General features: G+C 42.3%; 1 protein-coding gene across 2 annotated transcripts in view; it reads left to right on the plus strand.

Moving 5' to 3' along the window:
* The window catches only part of LOC138979740 (uncharacterized), a 64487-nt gene that overhangs the window by 19817 nt on the left and 29670 nt on the right, over positions 1–15000 (plus strand). Inside the window, exons 10-16 of one of the 2 annotated variants that reach the window (XM_070352481.1) lie at positions 1557–1680; positions 3614–3774; positions 4139–4464; positions 4561–4590; positions 8920–8979; positions 9962–10017; positions 12582–12754. The exons of the other annotated variant lie outside the window; for it this stretch is intronic. Coding sequence (XP_070208582.1) covers positions 1557–1680; positions 3614–3774; positions 4139–4464; positions 4561–4590; positions 8920–8979; positions 9962–10017; positions 12582–12754 — 930 coding nt within the window. The remainder of the gene's footprint in view (positions 1–1556; positions 1681–3613; positions 3775–4138; positions 4465–4560; positions 4591–8919; positions 8980–9961; positions 10018–12581; positions 12755–15000) is intronic. 2 annotated transcript variants of the gene reach the window in all.

Raw genomic sequence — 15000 nt, forward strand, 5'->3', positions numbered from 1 at the left:
CTGACATGTTGCTGGCTTGGAGGTTGGCAACCAGCTGGGCAAGTGGCAGGTCATCCTCAGGGTCATCCTCACATATGATTGTGGCTTGATCCTTGAAGAATCCACAGTGCTTGAAGCAGTTGGCGACAGTACTTGGCTTGACTTTGGTCCAGGCATCCTTGAGAGCAGACATGCAGTCTAGCAGGGTCCATTATGACGGCCTCCTTCTTCTCCACAGCAGGAAGCAGACCACGCTTCACATAAAGATGCCTGTAATGAACCTTGAGGTTTTGGATGATCCCTTGGTTCATTGGCTGTGTGACGCTTGTTGTGTTTGGTGGAAGGAAGATTACCTTGGGTGCTGGGACTGTGGGATGGGCGGGGCAGTTGTCCATGATGAGGGCTATCTTTCTCTCACGGATGGCCATCTTCTGGTCCAGCTTGTTGACCCAGGATGTGAAGAGTGCAGAGTCCATCCAGGCCCTCTTTTGGTGCTTGTACTCTGTTGGGAGGCGGTTCATGTCCATCCCCTTGAAGCATCTGGGCCTAGCAAACTTGCCTATGACAAGAAGAGGGAGCTTCTCTGTGCCTGACATGTTAGCACATGGAAGAACTGTGACCCGCTCCCCTTGCTTCTCTTCCCACCAGAGCAGGTTTCTCCCTTGTGGACAAAGGACTTGTTAAATCAATCAATCAATCAATGAGGCTTATATCGCGCATATTCCGTGGGTACAGTTCTAGGCGCTCTGCAGTGATGCCGTGTGAGATGAAATTTTATACGGCCAGTAGATTGCAGCCATTTCGGCGCATATTTACCTTTTACGGCCTATTATTCCAAGTCACACGGGTATGGGTAGACAATTATTAACTGTGCCTAAGCAATTTTGCCAGGAAAGACCCTTTTGTCAATCGTGGGATCTTTAACGTGCACACCCAATGTAGTGTACACGGGGGGGAGTTCGGACACCGAAGAGAGTCTGCACACAAAGTTGACTCTGTGAAATAAGTTTCCGCCGAACCTGGGATCGAACTCACGCTGACAGCGGCGAACTGAATACAAATCCAGCGCGCTACCAACTGAGCTATATCCCCGTCCCCTGTTGGGCTGAAGTTTCCAGAAGAGGCCTGTCTCGTGATATTTTTTTCATTTTCTTCATTTATTCGACTTATGTGGGCTGTTTTGGGGTCAAGGGGTCATGAAATAACAACGAGTTATCAATATATTCGTCTTAATGAAGCTTCGAGTTATCAATAATGTATTTACTATGAAAGAGAGAGCAGTTTGCAGGGCCCCAGAAAAAAGTCGAGTTATGACGAAATTCGTACTATCCGAGCTCGTGCTATAAGGGTTAGTCTGTAATATTAATTGACAAATGTTTAGACCACAAAGCGTCCATGATTCATTCCCCTGAAACTATTTACAGGCAAATGACACTTACTTCTTTTAGTTTAAAATAATTCTACTTTGGTAACGGAGATCTTGACATAAACCACACCAGCCGCTTCTTGGAATCCTTATTTATTCATATTTATCTTGTGTGACGTAACCGCAGTGACGTCATGTTTTGCATTTTCAGCAAGAACGGGCAAAGCGGATTGAGGTCAACGCCTGCGATACAAAGGCAGACACAGTGGCTGGTAAAGTCGACGACGCAAAGGATGGAGACTTGACAGAACAAAACAACGCCTTCGTCTACACAGGTAGCTGCTTTGGATCTTCTTCTTCTTCTTCGTTCATGGGCTGAAACTCCCATGTTCACTCATGTTTTTGCATGAGAGGGTTTTTACGTGTATGCTCGGTTTTACCCCGCTATTCAGGCAGCATACGCCGATTTCGGGGGAGGCATGCTGGGTATTTTTGTGTTTCTTTAACCCACCGAACTCTGACATTACAGGATCTGTTCCGTGCGCACTTGGTCTTGTGCTTGCGTGTACACACGAAGAAGGGTAAATCACTAGCAGGTCTGCACATACGTTGACCTTGGAGATCGGAACAATCTCCAACCTTAACCCATCAGGCGGCCGCGCCCAGGATTCGAACTCACAACCTTCCGATTAGGAGGCCGATGTCTTACCACTACGCCACTGCGTCCGTCTCTGCTGCTTTGGATACAATTCAAGGTCTCTCTAGCGGAGTTTGATATCCAAAAGTAACTTCTTCCGTCAACAGTTAACTATATAATTATGCATGGTGCTTTTAACATGACGGATGAAGGAAATAGTCAGCTTTTGAAATCAAGATAATCGGTTTTTATCGCGATTTTACTTTTGTTGCTACAGCTCCAAACTGATAAATTAAGAAATAATGTCATGGAAAAAAAGGCCTTCAGATTGCTTCCAAAGTTATACTTTAGCATTCTGCGTTATACATGATTCTACTGCGTAGGTCTATGCAAGAGTAAGTGTTTTAAAAGCTTGATTGAAATAATGTCGGTCGTATAGTGGACAAAGAAAGAGTGTCGGTCGAGCGTCTCTAGGAAGCCCCGTTAACAGTAAATCAATAACCGATCCGAAAGAGAATACAAAATCAAGCATAGAAAGAAATATAAATGTACACGACTATGGAACGCTAAGTTTATGGGACGTTTAATGATCGGCAAAGCAAAACATTCACAATGATTCACAAAATTCACAATCACAAACAAGTAAATTTTCTTTTTCATAATAATAATAATAATAAATGAGCATTTAATAGCGCAACATCATACCTTTACAATTATGCTCTTTGCGCTTGACACATTTACAATTAAAACACAGTTATACAATCATTTACATCTACATTCATAGTCAACAACGCTTAATTAAAAGCATACACCATCAAACATACATTACAAAAGATTCTTCCACTAACTAAATAATAATAACATGAATAAAATAGGTAGTGACAAATCACTAAAACAACAAATACACTACATGTAGCCTACTGATGGACTGAGAAAACAAAATCAGGGGTTGTATTTCTTGAAGAGGTGCGTTTTAAGTGCTCGTTTGAATGCTTGGGGTGACTGAGAGTGGCGGATGTGAAAGGGGAGAGAATTCCATTGTGTGGTTGCGCAGAAAGTAAAAGTGCGCTGTCCGTATGTTTTAGTTTTGGTGTGTGGAATGGTGAGGATGCGACAGTCAGAAGAGGCACGGAGTTGTCTTGCTGGAGAATAGACGGTGAGGAGTTCAGAGAAGTAAGCAGGAGACGAGCCAGAAAAGAAGTTAAAGCAGAGGGTGGACAGTTTGTAGTCAATGCGGGCTTGAATAGGTAACCAGTGCAGTGTGTGAAGAAGTGGTGTTGCGTGATCTCGTTTTCGTGCTTTGAGAATGAGGCGTGCTGCCGAGTTTTGGACTTTTTGTAGTCTATAATGAAACGGTCCACAAACGGGAATTTTGTATATCATTGTGAATATTTTGCTTTGCTGATGTTTAAACACTGAAAAAGATGCAACGCCTACCCTGATATTTACGATGCACAATATAGTACACAGGTTAAAGCGCAGGGGCGAAAGTTGAGCCACCTGGTGCAAAATCGACAAACAAAAACAGAGAATGCTCCTTTTTATCTATGATTAATATTCTACAAACGTACTTTTTTGTGACAATGAAAAAGAGGACAGCCTATCTTAACGGTCCACAACTCTGTTTTCAGGTCAAGGCACAGGAGCGAAAGTGGAGCCATCTGGTGCCATTGTCTTGACGAAGGCCATGACGGCAGGGGAGGTAATCAACTTCCAAGTGGTGGCCACAGATCTGGGCAAGGTGCCGGGTCCTCTGTCAAGCTCTCCTTACTTTGTCTCCATCACAGCTCTGGTAAGTTTTCCTCAACAAATTAAGCTTAGTTAGTTAGTTAGTTAGCTATTGCTTTTCGGGTCCAGCGGACCATAATAGACCAAATCAGGACCCCAAATTAAGCTTAATTCACTTTATAAAATGTATTTTTAAAATAATTTGGAATGGGTGCTGATATTTGTAAAATGATAATAGTCAGTTAATTGGGTGTTTTTGTCGCAATGATATTTACTCGTGTACTCATGCTTACAACACCCCATCCCCTTCCGAAGAACATAATCATTGTGGTTTCCCTGGAAAGGCAGTGTAACCTTCATCCTGATTACTTTCGTTTGTTAAAGTCACAAGACAAAATAGTGAGCTGGAACGCTATTTCATATTCCAGGAATGTACCCCGCCCGACCCACCCGATGACACCGACGCAGATGCAGATGCAAATGCAGATGCAAATGCAGGTGTAGGTTCAGGTACGGGAACTGAGGTAGACGGGAGCGGCAGACGCATCATAACCGGGAATGCCAACAACCTGTTTTCGCTTCCCGACGTGGCAGTGATTGCGTCACCGGGAGAGGACGCCAGCAAGAATCGGAAAAACAACTTCTGGGATGACAGTGTAGGGTGGGTGGTGATGGCAGCCATCTTGGGCATCGCTCTGCTGGCTCTACTCATCTACCTCCTCTGGCGATTCATCTGGCCTGCACTCCGTCTGTGCTTCAAGAACTTTCCCGCCCTCTGTAACAAGGAAGTCCATTATCAGTATTCTAGAGCAGTTAAGGATAAGGTCATCTGGCCTGCACACCGTCTCTACTTCAGGAACCTGCCTGCCCTCTGTAACAAGTAAGTCCATTATCACTATTCTACAGCAGTTAAGGATAAGGATAAGGTCATCTGGCCTGCACTCCGTCTGTGCTTCAGGAACTTGCCCGCCCTCTGTAACAAGTAAGTTCATTATCACTATTAGGTCTACAGCAGTTAAGGATAAGGTCATCTGGCCTGCACTCCGACTGTGCTTCAGGAACCTGCCTGCCTGTAACAAGTAAGTCCTGTATCACTATTAGTCAGAGCTCCACGGCAGTTAAGACTAAAAAAGGATAAGGTCATCTGGCCTGCACTACGTATGTGCTTCAGGAACCTGCCCGCCTGTAACAAGTAAGTCCGGTATCACTATTAGTCAGAGCTCCACGGCAGTTAAGGATAAGGATAAAAGGTCATCTGGCCTGCACTCCGACTGTGCTTCAGGAACCTGCCCACCTGTAACAAGTAAGTCCGGTATCACTAGCAGTCAGAGCTCCACGGCAGTTAAGAATAAGAATAAGGACATGGTATAATGTCGACCTTTGAGGTCACCCTCGTACAATGTGTCAGCGTTTTCTCGGCCCCGGGGTATCGGTGAACCTATTGTCTTGGTGAAAACAATGCTGTGAGTTCAGTCTCATTAGAGCTGCGAGTTCGACAGGTTAGTATTAATTTCGCTTCACGCGACTTCTTTTCTATTTCTAGCATTGCGTGTATTCGTGCTACCAACACGATAATCTCAGACCAGCTTGTTAACCTTGTCGAACAAGGTTTCTTTTATTTACATTTAGTCAAGTTTTGACTAAATGTTTTAACATGGACGGGGAATCGAGACGAGGGTCGTGGTGTGTGTATGTATGTGTGTGTGTGTGTGTGTGTGTGTGTGTGTGTGTGTGTGTGTGTGTGTGTGTGTGTGTGTGTGTGTGTGTGTGTGTGTGTGTGTGTGCATAAAGCGATTCCGAGAAAACCACTGAACCGACCTTCATGAAACTTCACATCAGAGTTCCTGGGTATGATATCCCCAGACGTTGTTTTCCTTTTTTCAATAGATGTCTTTGATAACGTCATATCCGGCTTTTTTTGAAAGTTGAGGCAGCACTGTCACACCCTCATTCTTCAACCAAATTGATTGAAATTTTGATTAAGCAATCTTCGACGAAGTCCGGACTATGGGATTGCATTTCAGCTTGGAATCTTTAAATTTAGTTCATCAGTTTGCTCATTAAAGTTGTCATTAAAATCGAATTTTCAGAAACAGGTTGAAAAATGAATGCATCGTATTCCTCATCTTCTCCTGAATTCAAAAATATATAGATATGTCATGTTTACTCTAAAAATGTGTTCAGAGAGAAAGAAAATAGGTTCAGTAAGTACTACAACGTACACGGACGCGTGCTTCGCGGCGGCGAGCGTGACCCGTCTCGGTCTTATGTATGGTTCTCTGGATCTGGATGAAGTACATTGCAGTAGCCAATAATGGCTGTCGTCGCAATGGGCGAGAGAGCGCAGCGTGACGGAGTTTAAAAACTTTCTATACATGCATGCCCTTCCAGGTTGGTGGTGTCAACTACTGGAATTTGGGCAGTGTTTAAAAGCAGGATAAAAACACCTGGCGGTGCGCCTATGGTGGTGGGGCCCTGCCAACACCTGATGTAAATGTGTTGGCAGTTGCTGAATGTACCACGGAGTCTTGTAGGCGGTTCCATTCAGTCGGCGTCCTGACAAAAAAAGAGTTTCTATACGGTTCAGATCGGCTATCCGGAATTTTGAAGGGTCTCGAGTTGTTGTAGACTCGCTTCTCAACGGGGTTTTCTGATGTGCACCCGTAAAACTTTGTTGATATAATTTTCCGCTTGGTCTTATCTGCGGGGGTGAGGAAACTTTCTGGGGGTATAGCTGGTACTTGTCCTCCCGTTATTTTATATAGCATTGTCAGGCGGAGTTGTTTGCGCCGATCTGCAAGTGTGGGTAGGTTTAGTCGCTGTAGCATTGCTGTGATGCAGCCAGGTTCTCTGGATCTGTAGTCTTTGCAGATGAATCTGGCTGCCTTGTGCTGTACCTTCTCGATTTTGTCGATGTCCTGTTTTAGATAAGGGTCCCACACAACTGCCCCATACTCAAGGGTCGATCGGACAAGAGTGACGTACGCCATGCGTCTGCACTCTTGCGGGCAGTTGTGCAGGTTTCTTCGTAGGAATCCGAGGACGGACCCTGCCTTGTTGCAGATGTTGCAGATGTGGGGTGACCATTTCAGGTCGGAGGATATTTGGATGCCGAGATAGGTACTCTGGCTGACGTGTTTAAGGATGGTATTGTCCAGTGTGTAGAAGTACTGGGATTTGGGTTTGGTGGATAAGATGTAGCATTTCTGCGCGTTGAATCTCATGCCCCATTGTTCTGCCCAGCACTCTAGGTTCTTAAGGTCTTTTTGAAGTTCGATGTGGTCCTGGAATGAGCGTATGTCACGGTAGAGTAGGCAGTCGTCTGCGAAGAGTCGTACGTTTGCCTTCACTTGATCGGGGAGGTCGTTTATGTGCACAAGGAAGAGAAGAGGTCCAAGGACCGTTCCCTGTGGGACTCCCGAAATGACTGGGACTTCGTCGCTTGCTTCTCCTTCCAGCACCACCTTCATCTTCCGCTTTGTCAGGAAATTGGAGAGCCAGGTGTGGATGGGTCCACGGACACCGTAGTGGTCCAGCTTGCCGAGCAGCTTGTGGTGGGGGACTGTGTCGAAGGCCTTACTGAAGTCCAAAATGGCAATGTCAGTTTGCCTTCCCTGGTCGTTTGAGTGGAGGAGGTCTTGCATAGTGGTAAGCAGTTGGGTCTCGCAGGAGTGTCCGGTTCTAAATCCATGGTTTCTGCTGGTAAGGATGTTGTGTTTCTCAAGGTGAGTGTGTAGGTGGCGGCAGATGATGTGTTCCAGCAACTTACAGGCTACCGAGGTTAGGGACACGGGGCGGTAGTTTTCTGCTTTGTTCTTGTCGCCTTTCTTGAACACGGAAGAGATGTTCGCTGAGCGCCAGTCAGATGGGACTTGGCCTGTGCTGACTGAAAGATTGAAGATCAGGGTGAGGGATGGGGCAATGGAATCTGCACATATCTTTAGTACTGTGTTGGGTATGTTGTCGGGGCCAGGGGCTTTGGAGGGGTTCAGGTTTCTTAAGAGTTTTGCCACTCCGTTTTCACTAATCAAGAGTTCATTTAGACTGGGATAGGGTTGGCCTTTCATCTGGGGGGGTGGTGAGCCGTCGTTTCGGGTAAAGACAGACTGGAACTGGTTTAGGAGGATCTTGGCTTTGGAGATGCTGTCACTGTATAGGGTGCTTCCGTTTTGTAGTAGTGCCACTCCTACGTTGTCCGATAATATTTGAATGTGGTCTCGGCGATGATTGGTTTGTAGTTTTGATCTTGACTAAATGCTTTTATATCGCTTCACGCGACTTGTTTTGGTTTTCCTGTGCCTTTGTTGTGTTTCTGTCTACTGAGATATATGTGTCTTTTGGCATCATGTCAGTCACATACCGTCATACATCTAGCCCGTCCTCTTTGACAAGTAAGTCCAGTATCAAGTGTTGTCGTGTTTGCCACCATGGTATTTCATTTAATTTTCTAATATTTGCTTGGGCAACATTCTCTGATATTCTGCTGTGTTAACTGTTGTTCATTATTATATAGTTATTAATATTAGCATTTGAATTAGTTCTGAGTAAATAGACAGAGAGGAAGGCAAGAGAGACAATATATGACCCTCCACCACGAAATGAGTCGCATGTCACCTCGCGCGGTTCTGCGCTAGACTTAATTTAAGTCCGGGATGTGTCTGGTAACAGTGTGAGGGTCACCTTAGTCACAGGCTTATAACTCAAAAAGCTTTCGCTCTTTTCTAAAACGGTTTTCACCACTGGATAGAGCATAAAAAACTCTTTAGGGAAATGTAAAAATATGAAATACATGCAAAGGTGACATGTGACTCATCCCGTGGTGGAGGGTCACAATTATGGCAATCAAAAATCAAAAACTTTATAAATGTGAACAAATAAATAGCAAGTTGGTCTTTCTCAGAAAAAAGGACAACATGTTAGGATTTATAGCTCAAAGGCCTTTGAAGTAGCCATGCAATCAACACATACAGCAAACTTCTCTGAACATGAGCTCACGTTTGGTGCTCGGGTTATTTCAATTTGTTAGCGTTCATTAATAGTTGTTGTTGTTGTTGTTGTTGTTGTTGTTGTTGTTGTTGTTGTTGTTGTGGTTGTGGTTTGTGGATCTGTTGTTGTTGTTGTTGTTGTTTAAGACTTTTTATTCAATATCGGTATAGTGACATGTATCTATGCAATACTTGTCATTTTGGATTTTTTATTTATTTTTTAGATGTAAGCAGAGACCTCCACCGAGACAGGTCACCCCCGTCAAGCGACAGCCACCTCCTCCGTAAGTATCGCCTTTCTTTAGAGGCGTGTATAATATATACTACTCGCAGAAGTAAATCAATTCCCGAAAATGTTAGAATGTTTGATGCGTATAGGTTATGTTAAGGTGATATGTTCCTTGATTTCCTACCAGAGATGTACGATTTAAAACTCAGAGCATGCCTCACCATCTTAGACACGAACGAACATTCAACGACCTGTTAGCTTTCTGTACAGAATGAAAATTTGTTATTTTAAGTTCGTGCAGAAGAACAAAAATCAATCCTAAAGAACTGGTTATCCACTCGAGTCAACAGGATGTATACGTTCAGTCGTGCGACGCACGTGTTGTTGAATTATGGTGCAATGTTCAAGTTCAAGAATGATCTTATCCCACGTGACAGTCTGCATGCCCAGATGAACAAAACAAAAAACAAATCAACTCCCTTTCTTCCACTCACATAAAACGAATCAACTCCATTTCTTCCACTCACATAAAACGAATCAACTCCCTTTCTTCCACTCACATAAAACGAATCAACTCCCTTTCTTCCACTCACATAAAACGAATCAACTCCCTTTCTTCAACTTTTATACACATAAAACAAATCAACTCCCTTTCTTCCACTCACATAAAACGACTCAACTCCCTTTCTTCCACTCACATAAAACGAATCAACTCCCTTTCTTCCACTCACTTAAAACGAATTAACTCCCTTTCTTCCACTCACATAAAACAAATCAACTCCCTTTCTTCCACTCACATAAAACGAATCAACTCCCTTTCTTCCACTTTTATACACATAAAACAAATCAACTCCTTTTCTTTGTTTTGTTAAGGATTAATGTTTTGTGTGTGTCTCAATTGTTCTTGTTTTTATGTTCGATAAGCATGGAAAAGATACTGTAATTCCGTGTTAAAGCCTGACAAGATATGTGATGGCTAACATGGTAGTTTGCACGGAAAGGAACATGTATGTTTAATTGTATGATATTCTTTACAGGAAGCAGCCCAGCCCTCCACCCGGACCTGCTTTCATCTTTGGCTTTTGGAAAGAAAGTAAGAGTTTTGTTGTCCATTGTTTTGGTTTATAATACACCATGACACCCTTCACTGTTGGGGCGGCCTTGCCCGTAATGCATGGGGCGATTTATATAGCGCTTGACGTTCTCTAAGCGCTTTACATATTAATTTCTGCCGTGTGAGATGGAATTTTTTACTCAATATATCACGCATTCACATCGGCCAGTAAATCTCAAGCCAATTAAGGCGAGTATTTAGTTTTCACGGCCTATTATTCCAAGTCACACGGGTATTTGGTGGACATTTGTATCTATGCCTATACAATTTTGCCAGGAAAGACCCTTTTGTCAATCGTGGGATCTTTAACGTGCACACCTTAATGTAGTGTACACGAAGGGACCTCGGGTTTTCGTCTCATCCGAAAGACTAGCACTTGAACCCACCACCTAGGTTAGGAAAAGGGGGAGAAAATTGCTAACGCCCTGACCCAGGGTCGAACTCGCAACCTCTCGCTTCCGAGGCAAGTGCGTTTACCACTCGGCCACCCAGTCCTTGTATCACCGTTTATTTTTCTTTCCTCAGTACTCTCTCGTGGCTGCATCCTGTGTTTCGTATTTCATCTTCTCTTTGCATCAACACATTCTCACATATGTCCGCCATCGTGGAATGAAAAGTGTACATGATCATTTCATATTCTACCACTACGACTGCCACTAACAACAACAACAACTACTACTACTACTACTACTACTACTACTACTACTACTACTACTACTACTACTACTGGCCTAGTGGTAAGGCGTCCGCCCCGTGATCGGGAGGTCGTGGGTTCGAACCCCGGCCGGGTCATACCTAAGACTTTAAAATTGGCAATCTAGTGGCTGCTCCGCCTGGCGTCTGGCATTATGGGGTTAGTGCTAGGACTGGTTGGTCCGGTGTCAGAATAATGTGACTGGGTGAGACATGAAGCCTGTGCTGCGACTTCTGTCTTGTGTGTGGCGCACGTTATATGTCAAAGCAGCACCGCCCTGATATGGCACTACGTTAAGCAAACAAACAAACAAACTACTACTACTACTACTACTACTACTACTACTTCTACTACTATTGATTCCACCACTACCACCACCGCTATTTCTACTGCAACTATTACTGCTACTACTACTACTACTACAACTGTTACTACTACTACTACTACTACTACTACTACTACTACTACTACTACTACTACTACTACTACACTGTTCATATTTAAGTGTTACATCCGAACAATTTCAGGAAACAGTTTTATTGCGCCATGCTAAACACGTGAACGGATTCTGTGTCAGGGTGAAAAAGGTTGGCATAAAGTCCTATGAAATTGGTATAAAAAGTACAAGGGGAATACCTAGTGATGCACGTGAAACAAAAGGGTACTGGCTTTTAACGGTGCTTATTACTTGGTGTTTAAACCCTCACATTCGGACGAACTAATGCACAGTAGCAGCCACAATAATTGATACAGAGGATATTGTCAAGAGATTAAAACATTTGACAAGGCACATTTTTCTGCGGGCGATAAGATAACTGTGTGGACGGGTCGAGTTAGATCTACTTTTGTGTGTGTGCCGGCTTTGGTATGACTTTCAAGCTTCTCGCCACATATGCAAATTTCGGGGGTATCGCCAATCATGCCTTTTACGATATGATGATCCTCTGCACCGTTTTATCGATTATCAACTAATAGTATGAGTTACAGTTAAGCTAAATGTACCCGTAAGCATACAGTTTCACTTTTATATTCAGTTATTGTTTGGTAGACAAACATGTACCAGAAGTTACCATGCTCCCAAAGAATGAACAACCCCCAAGCATCTTAGTGACATCCCCTGATGTCAAAGTGACACGATGGTTCCCTCAGTAGCAAAAAAATAAAGTTGGCATGTTATTTTTTGTAATGTATCTGCATTCATCTGGGAGGTTGGTGCAATGATACAATGGTTAGAATGTCTTGAAGACATCGCGTGTTCTTTTTACATCGTTGTTGTCCTGAAATATGCGAAAACTGTTAATGTCGGTACTGAACTGACGCTGTCGTCTGCTGCATGTGCGGAGGGCAGCCAAACGAATCAGTCGACTACCAAATGATGCATGATCTAGCTCGACATCTGTCAGAAAAAAATCCCACTTCTGCTTTTTTTCCGCGGGGAATTTTAGGGTCAAGCATCATTGTTTGATAATGTCACTAGCACGGAGGATGAGAAGAATCTTCTTAAATTGAAAGAAGGAGCACAGGCGCATAAATACGCTCTCTGGGTTTGTTAGCGGACTCCAAGAGTGGGCTTACAGTTTTAAGCGCATTGCCATTAGCCAATCAACTGCTTCACATCAGTCATGTGAAACGAGTACTACTGACAATTATTGTTATTGTCCACAGCCTACTCAGACGACGACTTCGGCAAGATGTTCAACCAATGTTATTGTTATGGTGATTGTTGTTATTGATATTGTTGTTGTTATTGTCCACAGCCTACTCAGACGACGACTACGGCAAGACGTTCAACCAATGTTATTGTTATTGTGATTGTTGTTATTGATATTGTTGTTGTTATTGTCCACAGCCTACTCAGACGACGACTACGGCAAGACGTTCAACCAGCCCACACGTCAGGACGTGCCAGGGGCCAGCAAAGGGCCGGAGCGAGTGGACACCAACACCTATGACGTGGACCCCATCATCCCCCCTAACCCTAACGCTGCACCCCCTCCCTCCTCCTCCTGTGTCGTTATGTAGGTCGACCAGTATGGCGTCACACTTGCGCCAAAAGTGAGAATTTCTAAATTCACTGCGATATTTGTAATGTAAAACACAACCCAAACAAAACAAAGGAAAAACAACTGTGATTTTGTTGAATAAATGTGTAGTTATTGATTTTCTTTTTGTTAATGTTGTTGTAACCAAAACGAGTTTATTTCAGTGACTAACTGACTGGACGAGTCGCTTTCTCTCCCGGCACTACTTTGCCATTATAAGTCAGGCCTTTGGGAGAAGTTCCATTTCAGAAGACAATTGCCCGGACATTTCCAGTTCAAATAAATACCGGCACAGGACTAATATAATTCCAGCTTTTAAGCATTATAAATCCGTTCTTAGGGGATGTGTGTTCATTGTAATTAATAAGAACATGTTGAATAACGTTACATAGGTATGGGAAACGTTTTGGGTAAATCTGTTGAAGAAATGGGACACTCTAAACAAATTTGAGTTAAAACTTAACAACGCAAGATGAAAGGGATCCAAATGTTTGAAAAGGTAGCCATTTTGATTGAAAAGGTAGCCATTTTGATTGAAAAGGTAGCCATTTTGATTGAAAAGGTAGCCATTTTGATTGAAAAGGTAGCCATTTTGATTGAAAAGGTAGCCATTTTGATTAAAAAGGTAGCCATTTTGATTAAAAAGGTAGCCATTTTGATTAAAAAAGGTAGCCATTTTGATTAAAAAGGTAGCCATTTTGATTGAAAAGGTAGCCATTTGGATTGAAAAGGTAGCCATTTTGATTAAAAAGGTAGCCATTTTGATTAAAAAGGTAGCCATTTTGATTGAAAAGGTAGCCATTTTGATTGAAAAGGTAGCCATTTTGATTGAAAAGGTAGCCATTTTGATTAAAAAGGTAGCCATTTTGATTAAAAAGGTAGCCATTTTGATTGAAAAGGTAGCCATTTTGATTGAAAAGGTAGCCATTTTGATTGAAAAGGTAGCCATTTTGATTGAAAAGGTAGCCATTTTGATTAAAAAGGTAGCCATTTTGATTGAAAAGGTAGCCATTTTGATTGAAAAGGTAGCCATTTTGATTGAAAAGGTAGCCATTTTGATTAAAAAGGTAGCCATTTTGATTGAAAAGGTAGCCATTTTGATTAAAAAGGTAGCCATTTTGATTGAAAAGGTAGCCATTTTGATTGAAAAGGTAGCCATTTTGATTAAAAAGGTAGCCATTTTGATTGAAAAGGTAGCCATTTTGATTGAAAAGGTAGCCATTTTGATTAAAAAGGTAGCCATTTTGATTAAAAAGGTAGCCATTTTGATTGAAACGGTAGCCATTTTGATTAAAAAGAAAAGACTCATCAGAATCGTATAGATCGAACGATTTGTGCTTTTTATTGACGTACTCAGGAGAATTGTGTATGTCGTGTTGTTCCTGACAATTGATGAGGTGACTGACTGTAGAATGTTATGGGAATTAAAGTGCTGAAATGTTGATATGATTCTGTTACTGTTGTTTTGCCTCTGTCTTTCTCCGTCACCAATCGATCAATCAGTCACTCAAATAAACAATCTATCTATCTATCTATCTATCTATCTATCTATCTATCTATCTATCTATCTATCTATCTATCTATCTATCTATCTATCTGTCCATCTCTCCATCTATCTATCTATCTACCTATCTATATATATATTTATCTACCTATCGATCTATCTTTCTATCTATTTATGTATGTATGTATCTATCTATTTATCTATATATCTATCTAGGCTTATCAGTCAGTCTGTCTGTTTGTCTGTCTGTCTGTCTGTCTGTCTGTCTCACTGTCTGTCTGTTTGTCTGTCTGTCTGTCTGTCTGTCTGTCTCACTGTCTGTCTGTCTGTCTGGGTCATGCTTATTATTTTGTATGTCATTTTTTCCTCTTGACTTACCTGTGTTTTGAGGCCGGATTTACTAACACCAGAAATAATCTTTATATATACCGTAGTCAGTTTACAAAAAAAGATTTGACTTTGGATCTTTTCTAATATTACCAATGTGAATCACAGTTTAAGAATGTTAGGTACAAAGTGGTTCCATGGTAAATGTTGACAGCATTTGTGTTAACACCTAAAATAAAACAGTTAGATATAATTGACCCGACTAGTTTTATATAATTCATATTTTTGATGTTCGTTTACAATTTTCATTTTCAGTTATCGATTTAATTATATTGAAACTGTTTAAAGATAGTATACCGATGGCGGCATTTTAGAAAGTTTTCTGACGATTCGGA

Source organism: Littorina saxatilis, linkage group LG11 (assembly GCF_037325665.1).
Source record: "Littorina saxatilis isolate snail1 linkage group LG11, US_GU_Lsax_2.0, whole genome shotgun sequence".
Taxonomy (NCBI): domain Eukaryota; kingdom Metazoa; phylum Mollusca; class Gastropoda; order Littorinimorpha; family Littorinidae; genus Littorina; species Littorina saxatilis.